The sequence below is a fragment of the Lutzomyia longipalpis genome, chromosome 1 (assembly GCF_024334085.1).
Source record: "Lutzomyia longipalpis isolate SR_M1_2022 chromosome 1, ASM2433408v1".
In the NCBI taxonomy this organism is placed as follows: Eukaryota; Metazoa; Arthropoda; class Insecta; order Diptera; family Psychodidae; genus Lutzomyia; species Lutzomyia longipalpis.
In genome coordinates, this window is record NC_074707.1 from 47,934,713 (window position 1) to 47,949,448 (window position 14,736).

At 33.3% G+C, this 14,736-nt stretch overlaps 3 protein-coding genes across 9 annotated transcripts in view; 2 read left to right on the forward strand and 1 right to left on the reverse strand.

The window, feature by feature from the left end:
* LOC129787983 (protein Peter pan) overlaps nucleotides 1-14,736 on the forward strand; it is a 1,185,971-nt gene that overhangs the window by 165,459 nt on the left and 1,005,776 nt on the right. The gene's annotated exons all lie outside the window — the stretch shown is intronic.
* Nucleotides 1-14,736, reverse strand: part of LOC129787980 (L-dopachrome tautomerase yellow-f2-like) — a 1,067,766-nt gene that overhangs the window by 165,459 nt on the left and 887,571 nt on the right. The gene's annotated exons all lie outside the window — the stretch shown is intronic.
* Nucleotides 6,254-14,108, forward strand: LOC129787981 (oligodendrocyte-myelin glycoprotein). 6 transcript variants are annotated; one of them, XM_055823905.1, is made up of 6 exons: nucleotides 6,254-7,001; nucleotides 8,294-9,051; nucleotides 11,987-12,446; nucleotides 12,504-12,779; nucleotides 12,882-13,359; nucleotides 13,427-14,108. In XM_055823905.1, the coding sequence occupies exons 2-6, from the start codon at nucleotides 8,996-8,998 to the stop codon at nucleotides 13,585-13,587; spliced, it is 1,431 nt and encodes a 476-aa protein (XP_055679880.1). In that variant the 5' UTR covers nucleotides 6,254-7,001; nucleotides 8,294-8,995; the 3' UTR covers nucleotides 13,588-14,108. The 6 variants fall into 6 exon arrangements, with proteins under 6 accessions (XP_055679880.1, XP_055679879.1, XP_055679884.1 ...); XM_055823904.1 differs by having other exon boundaries at nucleotides 6,254-6,939; XM_055823909.1 differs by having other exon boundaries at nucleotides 6,254-6,676.

The window sequence follows — 14,736 nt, forward strand, 5'->3', positions numbered from 1 at the left end:
AAAAATCAAAAACAAAATTTTCGATGAGTTTTCGATGAATATCTCGAAAACGACGACATAAATTTTTTTCATTTTTTGATATGTTGTAGCTGACCATATTATCTAGCTTCATGCCAAAAATGAAGAAAATCTATGGATCCGTTCTCGAGATATAGCCTTCCAAAGTTGGCATGTCATATCTCGGGTTCTACAAGTCCGATCTTGATCAACTCAAGCGCAAATGAAAGGTTTCGAAAAACCCTACAAATGTCTAGAACATTGCAACTTCGAGAAATGACCGCAAGAGGCGCTAAAGTCAAAAACAAAGTTTTCGAAAATTTCGAACTCGAATTTTTCGAAAATGGCGACATAAATTTTTTTCATTTTTCGATATGTTATAGCTGACTTCGAGACCTTTCAAACAAAAAAAAATTTATGAAAATCTATGGATCCGTTCTCGAGATATGGCCTTCCAAACATTTCTTAGGGTATGACTTTTCAACTTTTCCCGACTTTGCGCGTATTTAAATTAATTCGCGTTCTAGTTTGCTCTCACAAAATTGGTACACTGAAAGAAACACAGCTCCCGTAAGCTTGGTCAGCTTACCAGTACATTTTATAGAACTTTTTGTTTTGATTTTCTTCCTTAATCAAACTTTTCCGTGAAAATTTCTCACAATTTTCATCAAGACACGGAATTTGTAAAATTGTAGTTTTCACGCTTTTCTCACGCATCCTATTATTCCCGCGCGTGAAAATTTTCTTTCTACAAAATTCTCGTTTAAAATTAATTGCAAAAATCTCCGTCTAAACTTCCTCAAAATATTCAATTTATTTTGATGATTTTTTGTTAGTTAAAAATAGAATTAATTAATTCAGGAAATTGATCGCAGAATAATAGAGAAAATGATTAACAAATCTATTTTCTTACCAAAAGATGAATTGAAGCAACAGAAAAGTATGTTAATGTGAAAAACACGAAATATAAAACCAAATGCGCGATAATTTAATTAAATAATAATTTTACTCTGAGAGTTGTTGCGTGAAAAATTTCATTATATCCTCTTGATAATGGAAAAAAGTGCCCCATAGACTACCACCCCCATTCCCTCTGTTAGTTTCTTTTGTTACCTCCTCGATGCAATTTATTAAATTCTCTCGCTTGTCTCTTCCACTTGTATTCTAATGATAATAATCGTAAGTTGATATGATCTCATTTTTTTTCCATCTCACCCTCCTGTGGCATACAGCTCGTGACAGAAATTCCATTAGCCCACCACCCACATTGCACACCCCCCGCCCCTATATTTTTCGCCTTTTCAATATGATTTCCATTAGCTCACTCTGGCATTCATCTGTTATCACTCGTGCTCCATCTCTTATGCCCCGTTTTCGTGTGTCTGTCTGATTTCTGTCTCTCGCAGCATCACGGTTCATTCTTTTTCTACCCCCAACATTATACCTACATATGTACATAGTTTGTTATATATTTTCCTATATAATTCGCCAGGGGAAAATTTTCTACAGCACCACTACTGTAGGACTTTTCCTTTCGTTTTTACATTCATTTTCATCTACGTGCATTTAATTGTTTCCCATGGGAACCACCCCGTTTCGGGGCAGAACACCCCCCACCCCTACACACCCCCCAAATCCATCGAATCTCCATCCATTTGTCCACATCATAAATTTCCTTTTCAATTCACATCATCATTCTCACACCCCTTATCGCCCCATTGGCATAGACATCTTTCAATCACTCCGGCGGAACCACCCCCTCTTGTACCAACCTACCAACCTACCTACCTACCTCTACGCTACGCTACGTAATGGTACTTAATGGCACTTTGCCTGTCTTTAGATGAAAAAAAAGACATGAAAATTAATATCCGAAACAGAATTTTAAATGTAAAGTGATGAATAGGGGTGTATATAGTAGAGGAATTACTTTACAACATCATTCAGGAGAAAATGGAAGCATCTCTCGGTTTCTCCTGCTTTACTTTTCATCCCTTATTGTAGATGTTAATTCGCACAAGATATTCTCTTGCACATGGAAGAGGGGTTGATACAAGAATTTACGGTGGTTTTTGCCAAAACAACCCCATACTTTGCAACACAAAATCCCAAACCACACAAGAAACCCCCTGAAATCATCCACCCAAACCCCCCACCCCCTTGTGGAACTTCCTCTCTTTGATACGACGCGCCAGGCACCATGAGAAATATTGTTCAGTGTCTCACATTTCCTGCTGCAATAAATTCCATCGAAAACTTGGACGACTATCAAAGAGTTCCCTTCGTGCTCAACCCACCCCTATCTGCGGGAAGAAAACCCCTTCTCACCCTTTGCGTATACAGTGCGTGCACTTTAGCCATCACACAAAACTTCCTCCACCAAAGTCCATCCGCCTTTTTGGAAAGAAATTCACCCCATCCACTTCCAATGAATTTGCCAAGACGTCCCCAAAGAAGTATACATATAAAAAGGGGGTGTGGAACACTTAACAATTATCCCATTCCCGTGCAAAGTGTATCAGCAGTAGAGTATTGTAGCAACTTTTTGCACTCTTGGACGACAAAATGATAAAGACGAAAAGTTTCACTTGAGAGCAACTTCCGGAACTCCCTCAAAATGGCTTAAAGGGAGCATTTTATGAATTCACAGTCAATAATTCAAAAAACTGATTTTGAGATGAGTTCAAAGTTATTGAACTCATAACTTGCAATATAAATTTGACCAAAATTACCCCGCTTTACTCTACTAAAACGTAATAAGAATAAAATATTCAATTTCCAGGATCGAAAAAAAATATTCTTAAATATTTTCTTTTGAAAGTAAAGCGTTCTATCGATATTCAATTGATATAAATACTTGCTTCAAGTCCCCTTGATTTTTTCCCTAAATGTGTTGCAGAAAACCCCTCGATTTTGCTGCACCTCCCTATATGTGGCACGATTCAACCGCATTAACCACATTCAACATAATATATCAGAAAATTATGAATTTGACGACTCAAGCAACACTCTCGAAAGGTGCTTCATCTCTCCACTTCTTGGCTTCTGGTATTTATGTCTTCCTATACTGCAAACAGAGGCATGGTGAATGAAGAATAAATAAAGTATGAAGCGTTTGTACAAATCGTGCCGGATATTTTGGCCAAATGTTCACAGAATAATTCGCTCCCTCTTATTTTATGTTTGCCGCCAAAGCAGTTGGTCCTTATAAATATGAGAGGGATGTGGGAAAAAATATTTCATTACATAATTAGCTTCATATTTGTACATATTGCTGGGATTGATTTTCTTTTTGACTTCTCCATCAAAGGATAAATATTGCGAAAAAAATTGAATTTGAAGAAAAAATATTTCTTTGACATAAAAAAACATTAAAAAATGTAGTAAGAAGATATGAAATTAATTACATTATAAAACTGGCTGAATGCCAGGTAAAAATTCATTTACTCTTCGTATCTTCCTTCCTTTCATTCTTCCACTTTACACGTTTTTCGCTTTTATTTATTATTTCTCCTTGGGTTTCTCTTCTTTTCATTGTCTCTCTTTTTCCCACTTTCTTGGAAGACCCCCAAAATAATCGTACGATTCTTGGCGCGTCACTTTGACCATCCAACCGGCCGGTTGAATTTTCTCATTTTTTTTTCTGCACACATTTCATTCCTCATCTCTTTCACACACCGCATTCGATTTCAACAAATTCAACGTTAAAATAAATTTAAAAAATAAAATAAATTGGAAATTGATGATGCGAAAAGTGCACCCAACTCGCAATATATTCTCAACAGTTGCGAAATTTCGCACCCAGTCGCTCTATTTGATTTTCCCACCGACCTTTCTCTGTAAATTATATATTTTCGCCCTGTTTTATTCATGAATGAAATTCATTGTTATTGAACCTATTAAACAAGCGCGTCACAGGTCAATAGGTAGGACAACACATTGCTCAATGTTTCATTATGTTTTGTTTTTTTTTTATTTTCGATCCATTCAACATTAATTTGCAATTTGCAGTAGAAAAAAAAGTTCTCGCAGAAGGATTATTTTTTCGCGCCCTTCAGCTAATTTTGTGAGAAATTCCGCATATATCCTTCCATAACATCAAAGAAAATGTTATAATAAATTAAAATTCAGCTCATGAAGCTGCTCTTGGTGGAGCAAATCAATGAATCGTGCTTGTATTCCCAAAAGAATGCTACATTTTCACTTCGTTGTTGCAGAAGGAATAAAATGAAATTCTTTCGAGGAATTTTGCGGGTATTAAAAATGCCCAAGGGCATTTCTATATAGTTCCGGTCATCTTTCTCGTTCACCACTTGACCAATTTCCCTTTCGTACATTGGACTGTGCAACGAAAGGGGATGAGTCAAGCTGACTCGACTCACATAATGTTGTTATATGGCCATATAAGTTATTGCATTAAATAATTCCTGGAAAAGACACCACACTATGCCCATCAAATTCTAGCTTTCAATTAGCTTATTGCCACATAGTGTGGATTATATAATAAAGTCATAACAAATTACAATGAGCCATTTAATACAGAAGAACAGCAATAACTAGCAAAAATCCAGTACTCTTGACCAACTAATATTCTGACTCGTTGTGTTAAAAGCCAACAGCTATAGGAATCTTTTGAGATTTTTTTATTAAAGAGAAAATTAATGAAAATTAGGTTTAAACTACCTACTACTACCTTTAAATTAAGTTTTATGTACCTACAATAATTTAAAGATCAAAGTTCTGGAGTATTTATATTTTAATTCTTAAACAAATTATGTTACAAACATAGATTTAGATTTTTTAAGTTAAGAGCTTATTGAGGCCAATACGGCCAAAATAGGCTTTTTATGGGAAATTCGTATTATGAGATTCATGAAATATTTTGTAGGAATTACTAGAAAGGAAGACTACGCCAGGATGAAAAACGAAAAATAAGAAAAGCTGCTAAAAATAAAATAAAATAAAAAAAAAAAACAAAACACATTAAAATAGAAGCAAAATTAGTTAAGCAGTAGGTAATCATTTAAATGTACTTTAATCAGTCGATAAGGCATTAAAAACAATAATATCACTATAAATGAAAATCGATCATTTCTAGATCTAGTTGTTTTTCTTATTTACAAAACGGTTTTAAAGGAATTAGTCTTTTAAGGACCATTATGACATTTTCATCTATTTTAATAATTCGCCAAAAAATATGTTTTTAACTCAAAAGTAACTCATAAAATATTATTTTCATTCAATTCCTCACTTTAAAGGGTTAAAGGAATTCTAGCTCTTCTTGGGTTAATCTTTCAAGCTTTAACAATTTTGATCAATAAAATAAATTATCAATAGTTTGCGATTTAAAATCAGACTTGGCTTAAGAAAACCTCAAAATATCCCTTTTTATTTATTTTTTTTTATCAAATTCTCTACATTTAAAATTTCGTCTTTGTAAAAATATAATTTTTGTGCATTTTCTTCAACAACATTCTTAATTTTTAGACATTTCGCTTATTCGTGGACCTATGCAATGGATAAGGGAAAAATCATTTTATTTTTTCCTTTAAATTTTACAAAACCTTGTTTTCTTCTCTTTCGATTTCTTTTTAATAATAAGGATATAAAAAAAAAACTACAATTCTCGTCAAACTTTAAAAATAATTCTAATCATTGAAAACTTCTGAATCACTAATCTTGCAGCTTAAAATGCATTCACCGGGGTTTTTGCATGCAAAAAACAACTCGAAATAACCGACATAACTCCCTCACAAACACCTTTGAAAACCACTTTTCATTATATTAATATACGACCAACAAAACTATTAGGGGCAGCTGTAGTCGAGACGAAAAATCACTTTCAATTCTTCAAGTTCATTTACTCGCACTCTAAAGTAGCTTTGCAATCATGCTCACCGACTATGTGTGAATTGGAGATAAAAATCTCCATCTGAAGATGTAACAAATTGGAGTCTATGAGAGCTCCACCTTCTTGAGATTTCTTTTTTGCTTTTGCAAGAAATTCTCTTTTTTTTACAATGAAACTTATTCATCTGTGTCTCTTCTTCTTTATTTCTTTCATTGCATTTTCTTTTATTCTTCATTGCCTTTTGTTGAGCTATTCCTCTCCCCACATTGGCGCGCATTTTCGTTCTCTCTCGTCGGGAGAGAGGCAGCCCAGAAAGCATTCCTCGCCGATTTGTACACACAACACATCATCAAAAGTACACACAGCACACAAAATTATTATCGGATCGCCTTCGACCGTCGAATAGTTGCCGTCCGTCAGTCATTCAGTGAGGCTACAAGCGTGCAGAATGGTGGTTTAAGTGCTGTGCTGCCGCCGAGTGAAGACGTGTTGTTGGTTGTGTGTTGTAAAGAAAAAAAAAGCCTCAACGACGACGGTTTTATCTGCATCACACTCTTCCAAAGAGAGAGATTACAAATTTATATTGTTGAGAATTTCTATTGAAGAGCATAAACGACATAGAGTCAAGACCTATATTCATCTCTGGACACTCATCATCGGAACATTAATTCCTCACTTTGGGGCTGCACTCGCTCAAATCATCGAGGGCCAACAACAGCCAACATTGAGAGCATCACTAAATTGAATGGAACATCAAGGATTTGGTGGAGTTTAAAAAGTTATATTGTGTTGAGTGAGTGAATAATATTTCTTCAAGCAGTGATTATAGTGAGAAATTGTCTATAAATACGTAATATTATCTCAGAGCTCTCGCATGACTATTAAAATACAGAAATAACAGCCATTGAACTGATACCCTCATAATATTGTGTTAGTTCATTCAGTATGAGATAATCACAAAGCCACGTTCTGTGAGAAGAAAAAAATAAGACTGAAAATCCTGGATATTGCCCCATTTGCCCCTTCTAAGCGAAAAATTCCGTGCATTGTGTGATAAACTACATACATACATAGCAGAAGAAGTTGGTCAAGTAATGTGATAATTTTTCTTCTTTTCTATTTAATACTATTTCTATCAGTGTGCTAAAACATGGTAAAGTACCTACAGAGTAAAAGTAAAAAGAGTTTATTAAGTAATTCACCACGTGTTGCACAAGAATCACACCGCGATATAAATAGCTTAAATCACCCAGTTGCAGACAAAAATCTCCTTTTTTCTCTTCACCCTGTGTGTACTCATTCATGATTGAATTTATCGTAAATTTAGAAAATTTGCAAAGATAGTGTTGGAGGTAAGAAAGGAGAAAAAATTCGCAGAAGAAAATGAAATTATCAGGGCTTCTTCGTCATTTTTATTTCACCGGCAAAAGAGGCCAAGTGTTCATGAGAAACCGGTAATTTATCTCATCGTAGTGACTCTGTAATTACCTATTTTTAGCAGTGTATGTGTGTTTTGCGAAAAAAATCACACCACGTGAGAAGGTTAAATAGTTTTCAGCCTAAGAAGCTTGAAGAAAAATTCTTAATTTTTGTGATTTTTTTTTAGAAACTGATCTTGTTTAGTCTATTTTCCAATAAAAGAATTCTAAATAATTCTTCAATTTTCTTATCGTTGCTCTGAAATTTTTCTTATTATTAAATGCTTTTTAAAGAGTTCTAATATAGACTTTTCAAGTAATTTTTTGCAAAAAGAATGATAAGAAGGCTTAGAATGACTAAAGAACCTCAATTAAATTTAGGTGTCTTTCAATTAGAACTTCTTATTGTGAGAAATATCTTAAAATTCAATACCTACTCCTAACTAAGAGATTTTGCTTATTCATCGTTAAAGAAAATGTGATTAAAATAGATTATAATTTTGCAATGACTTCAACATTTCTTTAAAAAAAAATATGATTGCAACTAGATGAAAATTTGAGATCTTCAAGATAAAGAATAGAATAGAATATTTTTTTTTCTAGATAGAACGTTTCATGATTAAATTTTTCTTATAAAACTAAGAAAAATCATAACTTGTACAAAATTAAAAAAAAATTCTCCAAAACTAACAAATAAAATTTTAATTTTAGAAGAAACCAAGAAATTAAATAAAAACGTATTTTTGAAATGTGTAATCAGTAATTTTTTGAACTAGATAATTTTATTTATTTATTTTTTATTTCAAAGGGATCTTTTAAAATTCTTTTCACTTCATTATAATCAATAATCTCTACCTACTTAAAAATATTTCTTTCCCATGATAAATTTTTAAAATGAATAATTAAAAAAAAAGACAAATCGTCGATAAATTAAAAACTAATCGTCCTATAATAACAACAAAATAATTTTACAAAAGAAAGCCAAAATCTTTTTAACCACCCTTCTTAAATTCAATGTTCATTACAGAGTGCACACGTAACACACCGAGGAAAAGGAGAAAAAAATTCACAGTGTGAATAATGCTTGGAATCGCAGGTGAACAGCCACATTTATACCGACAGATTCAACGTGTTTTTGCGGCATATGCGACGAAGGGTTCACAAAGTGGCTCACACCAAATTATTTTGATAAGATAAAAGAAAAGCCCACAAAAGTCGAGCTTTTTTTTCGGCAGAGGGTATTTAGAGAGAGAGCGGGAGGCACGAGAAAAAATCTCCCCACAATAAAAGCAATAAATAGCAACTTGTTAAATAATACCTACATAGCGAGCTAAAACAAGTGGAACGTGCAAGTGAGATAGGAAATCCAGAACCTTTACACGCCACCACAAGTCTCCTAAATATGATAAGGAAAAGGCAGCATTTTTGTGGCTCCACAATCTTCAATATCGCACATGAATTCAGTGATTGAGTGAATTTTAGTGGTACCGGATGGTTCTTAAACCCCTCGAAAACCAAGAAAAAATCAACGAAAGAGTGAAAAAATATTTTTTTAGTGCAAAATTCAACCCGCTCCAAGTTCAATCATTGCGTGCGCGCGTACATCATTTAATTGATTGTTATTAATTAAATATCTTCACATTCTATAAAAGAATCATTTGAACCAATTCTCTCCGGGGTAATTGTGTGAAATAGCTGCGCAAAGAGACTTGCAGGAAGGAGCAAAAAAATGGATTACAAATTAACATTTGGACTGATTGTATTTGTAGCAATTTTATCAATAAGGTGAGTAATAATACAAACTTCCTTTTTGCAATATAAAACTCCACTAATTTATATAAAAATCATATCAGTCACATACGCGTATAGATGAGTCAAATTCCATGAGAAATTCCTCACACGTTTTCAATACAAACCAATAAAGTTATTTAATAATACATATATAGAACATTGATTTCCATTTCAATTTTTTTTTATTCTATGAGAGAAAATTCAGTATGTGGCAAAAGAAGGACCTCAAACAATTGAATTCTGTCGATAACCTCAAATGAACTTCGTATACCCTGAATAATATACCAATGTGCCTCGTCATTTGTAATTCACCGACTAACTTATAAAGATTTATTCACTTAAATAAATAGGAAAATCTGATATTTAAATTTACAATGAATGAACACAAAATTAGTCACTCGACTTTACTGAAAATTCCCATTTCAATATGTCGGGACTCACAGTGGCAAAATTAAAGTGAAAAAAAAAATCAATTTTTAATCATTTTCTTGAGTGAAAAAATTAAGAATATGATTTAAATGATAAAGAATCAAATGCGGAAGAATTGATTAGAGAATTGATTGATACAGAAGAAATCTTACATGGAGGTGTGGCAAATAAATCACCAAATGAAGGGTTTAAGATCATTTAAGACAGCCTTAAAACGACTTTAAAAGTCAATAATTTAAGTCTTTTTTTAATGAAGTTTTTCAAAGTCCTTCGAGGACTATTGAGGGCGCTAAAAATCAGATAAGGTTTTACGAAAATATTCTTATTTCCCAACCAATTAGAATATTTGTTTTAACCTTTATTTTAACCCTTTATCTAGCTTTCTTAACCAGATTAACTCTGATCTCCCACAAAGTTTTCCCTCAAAAAATTTTCTAGTAAAAGAAAATTTTCTTTCTTTTTTTGTTTAAATAAGAAATCTTTATCTATTTTTAACCTTTCAAATAAATTAATAAATATTATTTTATTACAAAAAAGAACATAAAACAGAATACAGAAGGTTAGTCCATATTCCCCTATCACTGTATATACAATGATTTTGCTCTTCTTGGAGAATTCTGCTTATATAAATACAATAATAATGTGAAAGAACTTAAGAGATTTTCAAGGTATTCCTTTTTTCCACGAAATTAATTTCTTTAACGTCTGCAGCTTTTTAAAGTATTAAAATTTAATTTCCTCGAACAAGAAAAATATATTAATTTTCACAAATAAACTTTTTCGTCTCTTTGGTATTTTGCTCTACGCGAATGACTATAACAATTCATTATAGAAAGAAAGAAGAACATTTTAAAGCTTTTAATGAAACTCTTTCAAAATCCGTTTTATCAAAAAATCAAATTAACACAAAATAACAGAATTAGATTAATAATTTTTTCTAAAAGCAACCTATTTATTAAATTAAATTAAAATCATTAAATTCAAAAAGTGCAACATGCAAACAATTGAGAAAACACAGCGAATTATGCTTGATAAGCAAAAAACATTTCTCTTTCTCTCTCTCAGTCAGCTATTTATATTAAAATCATTTAAATCACAACGAGACTTTGAAGCTAGCACCCAATCTATAAAAATTGCCCAGTGAGTTCAAGGGTATGAAAGATCGTGTGAGAAATCAATAGTTTTGCATTCATCATTAATGCAAATTTCATGCGACATCGTCATACAATATTATAGCTTTAAATGCACACACACCACGTGAAATTATGTATTTATAATTAAATTCTCACAATATTGCGTGAATTTTTAACATATTCAACCATATGCTGCAGTCAAGACTTTCGTGACACTTTCCGCATTTTATCTTGAAAGCAAAAAAACGGTGGGGCTGTAAATAGTGTTTACTTTGTGGTTCTTGTACACAAGAGTATACCACCATTTTTACTGAATTCTTTTCAGCTGTATATCCATTAAAATGTCCCCGAAATAAAGTTATGGTTTAATTGTTTAATTTTTTTGTGTGTGAATGGATATTACCTTCTGCCAAATTGGATTGGTTGAAAAAACTTTATCAGTCCCTTAGAAACAGACGAAAAAAGAAGAAAAAATCATCAGATGAATGTAAATCCCAAAAGAAATATTTGAATGTGAATTAAAATGATTAAAAAGTCGCTTATAGACTATGTTTGCTAAATTGCGCAAGAGAGGATGGTGGTAGCTAATGGGGATTTAATATGAAATATCCTAATAGCTTTTAATCCTTTTAATTCATCTTTAAGAGAGAAAAAATCTGGAGCGAATTAACAGCTGGAAAATTATTTAAAAACTTCTGTAGAAAAACATAAAGAAAAAAAAGTATTTAACCCTGATTTGCCCTTTTGGGTACATTTAGAATATGCTCGAAAATTTTAATTCGCTAACTTTGAGCATTAGGTGCAATAAAACGAATTAATTCGCTTTTACAAAAATAACATTTTGCATTTATTCTACAGTTGAATATTTTAAAGTTTGAAGTTTATTCTTAACGTTTGATGGTTCTATTTCAACGTTTAACCTTTCTTCTAACGTGTTTGACTCTTATTTTCAAACGTTTGAAGCTTTCTCTAATGTGTTTGACATACAATCTCTTAATACATTTAACATTTTTATTATAACTTTTGACATTCTTATAACGTTTTAACGTTCTTAGAACGTTTTAGAATCTTATTACATTTTTCTGACGCATTTCTTAGCCTTAAGATATTTATTTTTCATTTCCAAAAAAATAATTTAAATTGTTTAAACTTTTAAAATAATTAATTTAGATTCCTATTTAGAACTCTAGCAAAGAAGATTTTTTTTAAATAGACAAAAAAAACTTTAAGATTTAACGATAAAAAATTCAACCATTTCACACGCATTGACCATTCTTTCTCTCTTGGGGAAAATGAGGAATCTTTTGAAATTAAACATACACTGATTAAATTTCTATAACATTCCCACCCGCTTATCTCTCACACAGATTTAGCACAGTAAAGGCAGACATTGCAGATGAAGAGGAGGAGTATGACTACGATGATGAGGATGATTATTTGGAAACGAGTGAAAATCAAACTGAAAAGGCGCCAGATAAGTGGAGGTTGAATGTCACAGAAATAGCTGAAAAAGTGAAGGAGGTATTCAGCGAAAAGTCCATTGAGGCACTCGGAGGAGAGGTAGCACTCCTCGATGGGGAGGACAATGATGTGGGTGGGGGTGCTGCGCAGGAATGCCCCGATGAGTGCTCATGCCAAGAAAATTCATTTGTTGACTGCAGTCGGAGGAATTTAACAAAAATCCCCGAAAATCTACCCCAAAATACCTCATTTATCGATCTCAGTCACAATCTCATCACCACCGTGTACATTGATGACTTCAGCAATGCAACACATCTCCGGGAAATCCGCCTTCGCGGGAATCAAATTGTATCAATTGATAAAATGGTAAGTTCATACCCGAATCAATGCCCTGTTGGAGAGATAATTGTCATATTTTAAAAGGCATTTGCCCAACTAGCCCGGCTCGATAGTTTGGACCTGTCCGACAATCATCTCGAGCACATCGACCCGGATATTTTGGCCCATTCAGTGGATGTGAGAAAAGTGAATTTAAGTGGAAATCCACTGGAGATTCCAACGCATGGATCACTGCTGAATGCACCGAGTTTGGAAGAGCTTGACTTGAGTGCCTGCAACATCAGCATCCTCCACTTGGACACCTTTACAAATCTAAGTGGTTTAGTTGCACTCAATCTCTACAACAATCCCATCGATGAGGTAATGCATCATCACACACACCTCAAAGCATTTCCTTGACAACAACAATGCAAAATACCCTGAAGTTGTACTAAAAGAGTTTTCTTTCTTTTCGCATCTCAGGATATAGATGTTGACGTCTTTAAACCATTGGAGTACCTTCAGCATTTCCAGAGCATCACAATCAAAGAGGAGAACATTCCAGAGTTGTGTGACAATCTCGTGTCAATTGATGAGATTCGCTTCCCAACATTCATCCTGAGTTGCTTTGAACTCGCATCGGGATCAACATTTGAGGAGAGTATTGCCACACATCCACCATCAACTGTTTCACCTCCACCCACAACCACAACACCCCTCCCAGTGACCACAACCAAACAAACAACAACTGAAAAGCCACAAACAACAAGCACAGAAGCCACAAAGAAGAACATCAACGTCATGTCAAGTGGAATCAACAGCACAACCGTGGATAATTCCACGGAAATAAGCATCGGGGCAAACACAACCGACGCCAATGCTGCTGGAACATCAGCAAAGGGTCTCGATTCAACGGCTGTTGTTGAAATGTCTGCTGAAACAATCAATAACATCCTCATAGGTGAGAATTCTCTGCGGAACTTCCTGCTTAAACAATTAAATTCAATTCAATTTAATTTTTCTTCCAGGAATCATCATTATAGCCGTTGTGGGATTGGCAATTGGGGTAATTTGCCGACGAGACTGTTGTGGGATTAAAACCAAAATGTGCCGAACGCGAACAAGACGACCAGCACCAACGGATCAAGTAAGACCAGCCGAAGAGGTGCCACTGAACAAGATAGGCTAGTCACTGCACGTTATAGGTATCAGTGTTGCAAAGAAGCGCTTCTTCCCACGAAGGGATATTCAATCGAATTTAAGAAATTTTACTTGTACGATTCGGTACTAGGATAGACTAGCTAGAGAGAACCTAGAGAACATTAGGACTTGTAAATCCAAATTGCTAAAAAAAAACAGATTTCTAAATAAAATGCCAAACTTGTAAATATGCTCGATATGAAGATTTAGTAGAAACAAAGTCACAAAAGGAAGAAATCAACGAACAAAATGTTGATTGAAAACATTAATTCATTAAAATATCTTACATTGGATTTAGTATTAAGGATTTCTAGTAGATTTATTAGGATATACTTCCCGTCACCAATAGATTTTGAAAAAAAAGGTTTAATTTAAAGGGTTTTCAAGGAACCTTGTTGTGCGTGAATGATTTGGAAACTTTGTATTAGGAAAAGGATAAAAGATAAAAGAAAAGAGAAAATTGTAAAAACAATAAAAATGGTAAGAATAAATTATTCTGCAAACATTGAAGGATATTTTTATTTTTAGCAGAAAAAAAACCTAAAAATTGATTTTCTGCCACACCTTCAAAGCCAAAAATAAAATAGAGAATGAAAATCAAAGATTGACGAAGAGATGATTTAACATTTTATATTGCTTTGACCTTTCACCCCAGGCGTGATTTGGTGCGCGTTATTGAAAGGAAATTTATTTATTATTGAATTTTTAATGCACTGGGTCAGTAATGGAGATCCGCGTAAATGCCGTAAATATGATATCACAACGTGTAGAGAAAATTTGTGTCAATTATCAGCATTTTTAGCTCATACATTGTGAGTTGTTTGAGAAAAAAATCGCTGATGTGTTGATAACGTGATAAGAAACTTTTATAAGTAAAATAGACTTTATTTGACTTTTCTTATCGTAAAATATACAATATAAATGTTGCTTTATAGAGCTTCTTTTGCATAGCTTAATATTGGAAATTTCTCAGAGAGAATTAAATTAATGATTTCAAAACTTTTTTAATGAATTTTTGTATTAATTTTGAGCCATTTTGAGCTCTCAGAGAAGCTCTCTAGAATAACATTCTCATTCTATTTAGAATTTTTATTCAGAGGCCAGTCAACGAGAGAAAACAAGAAAATATTTCAGAATT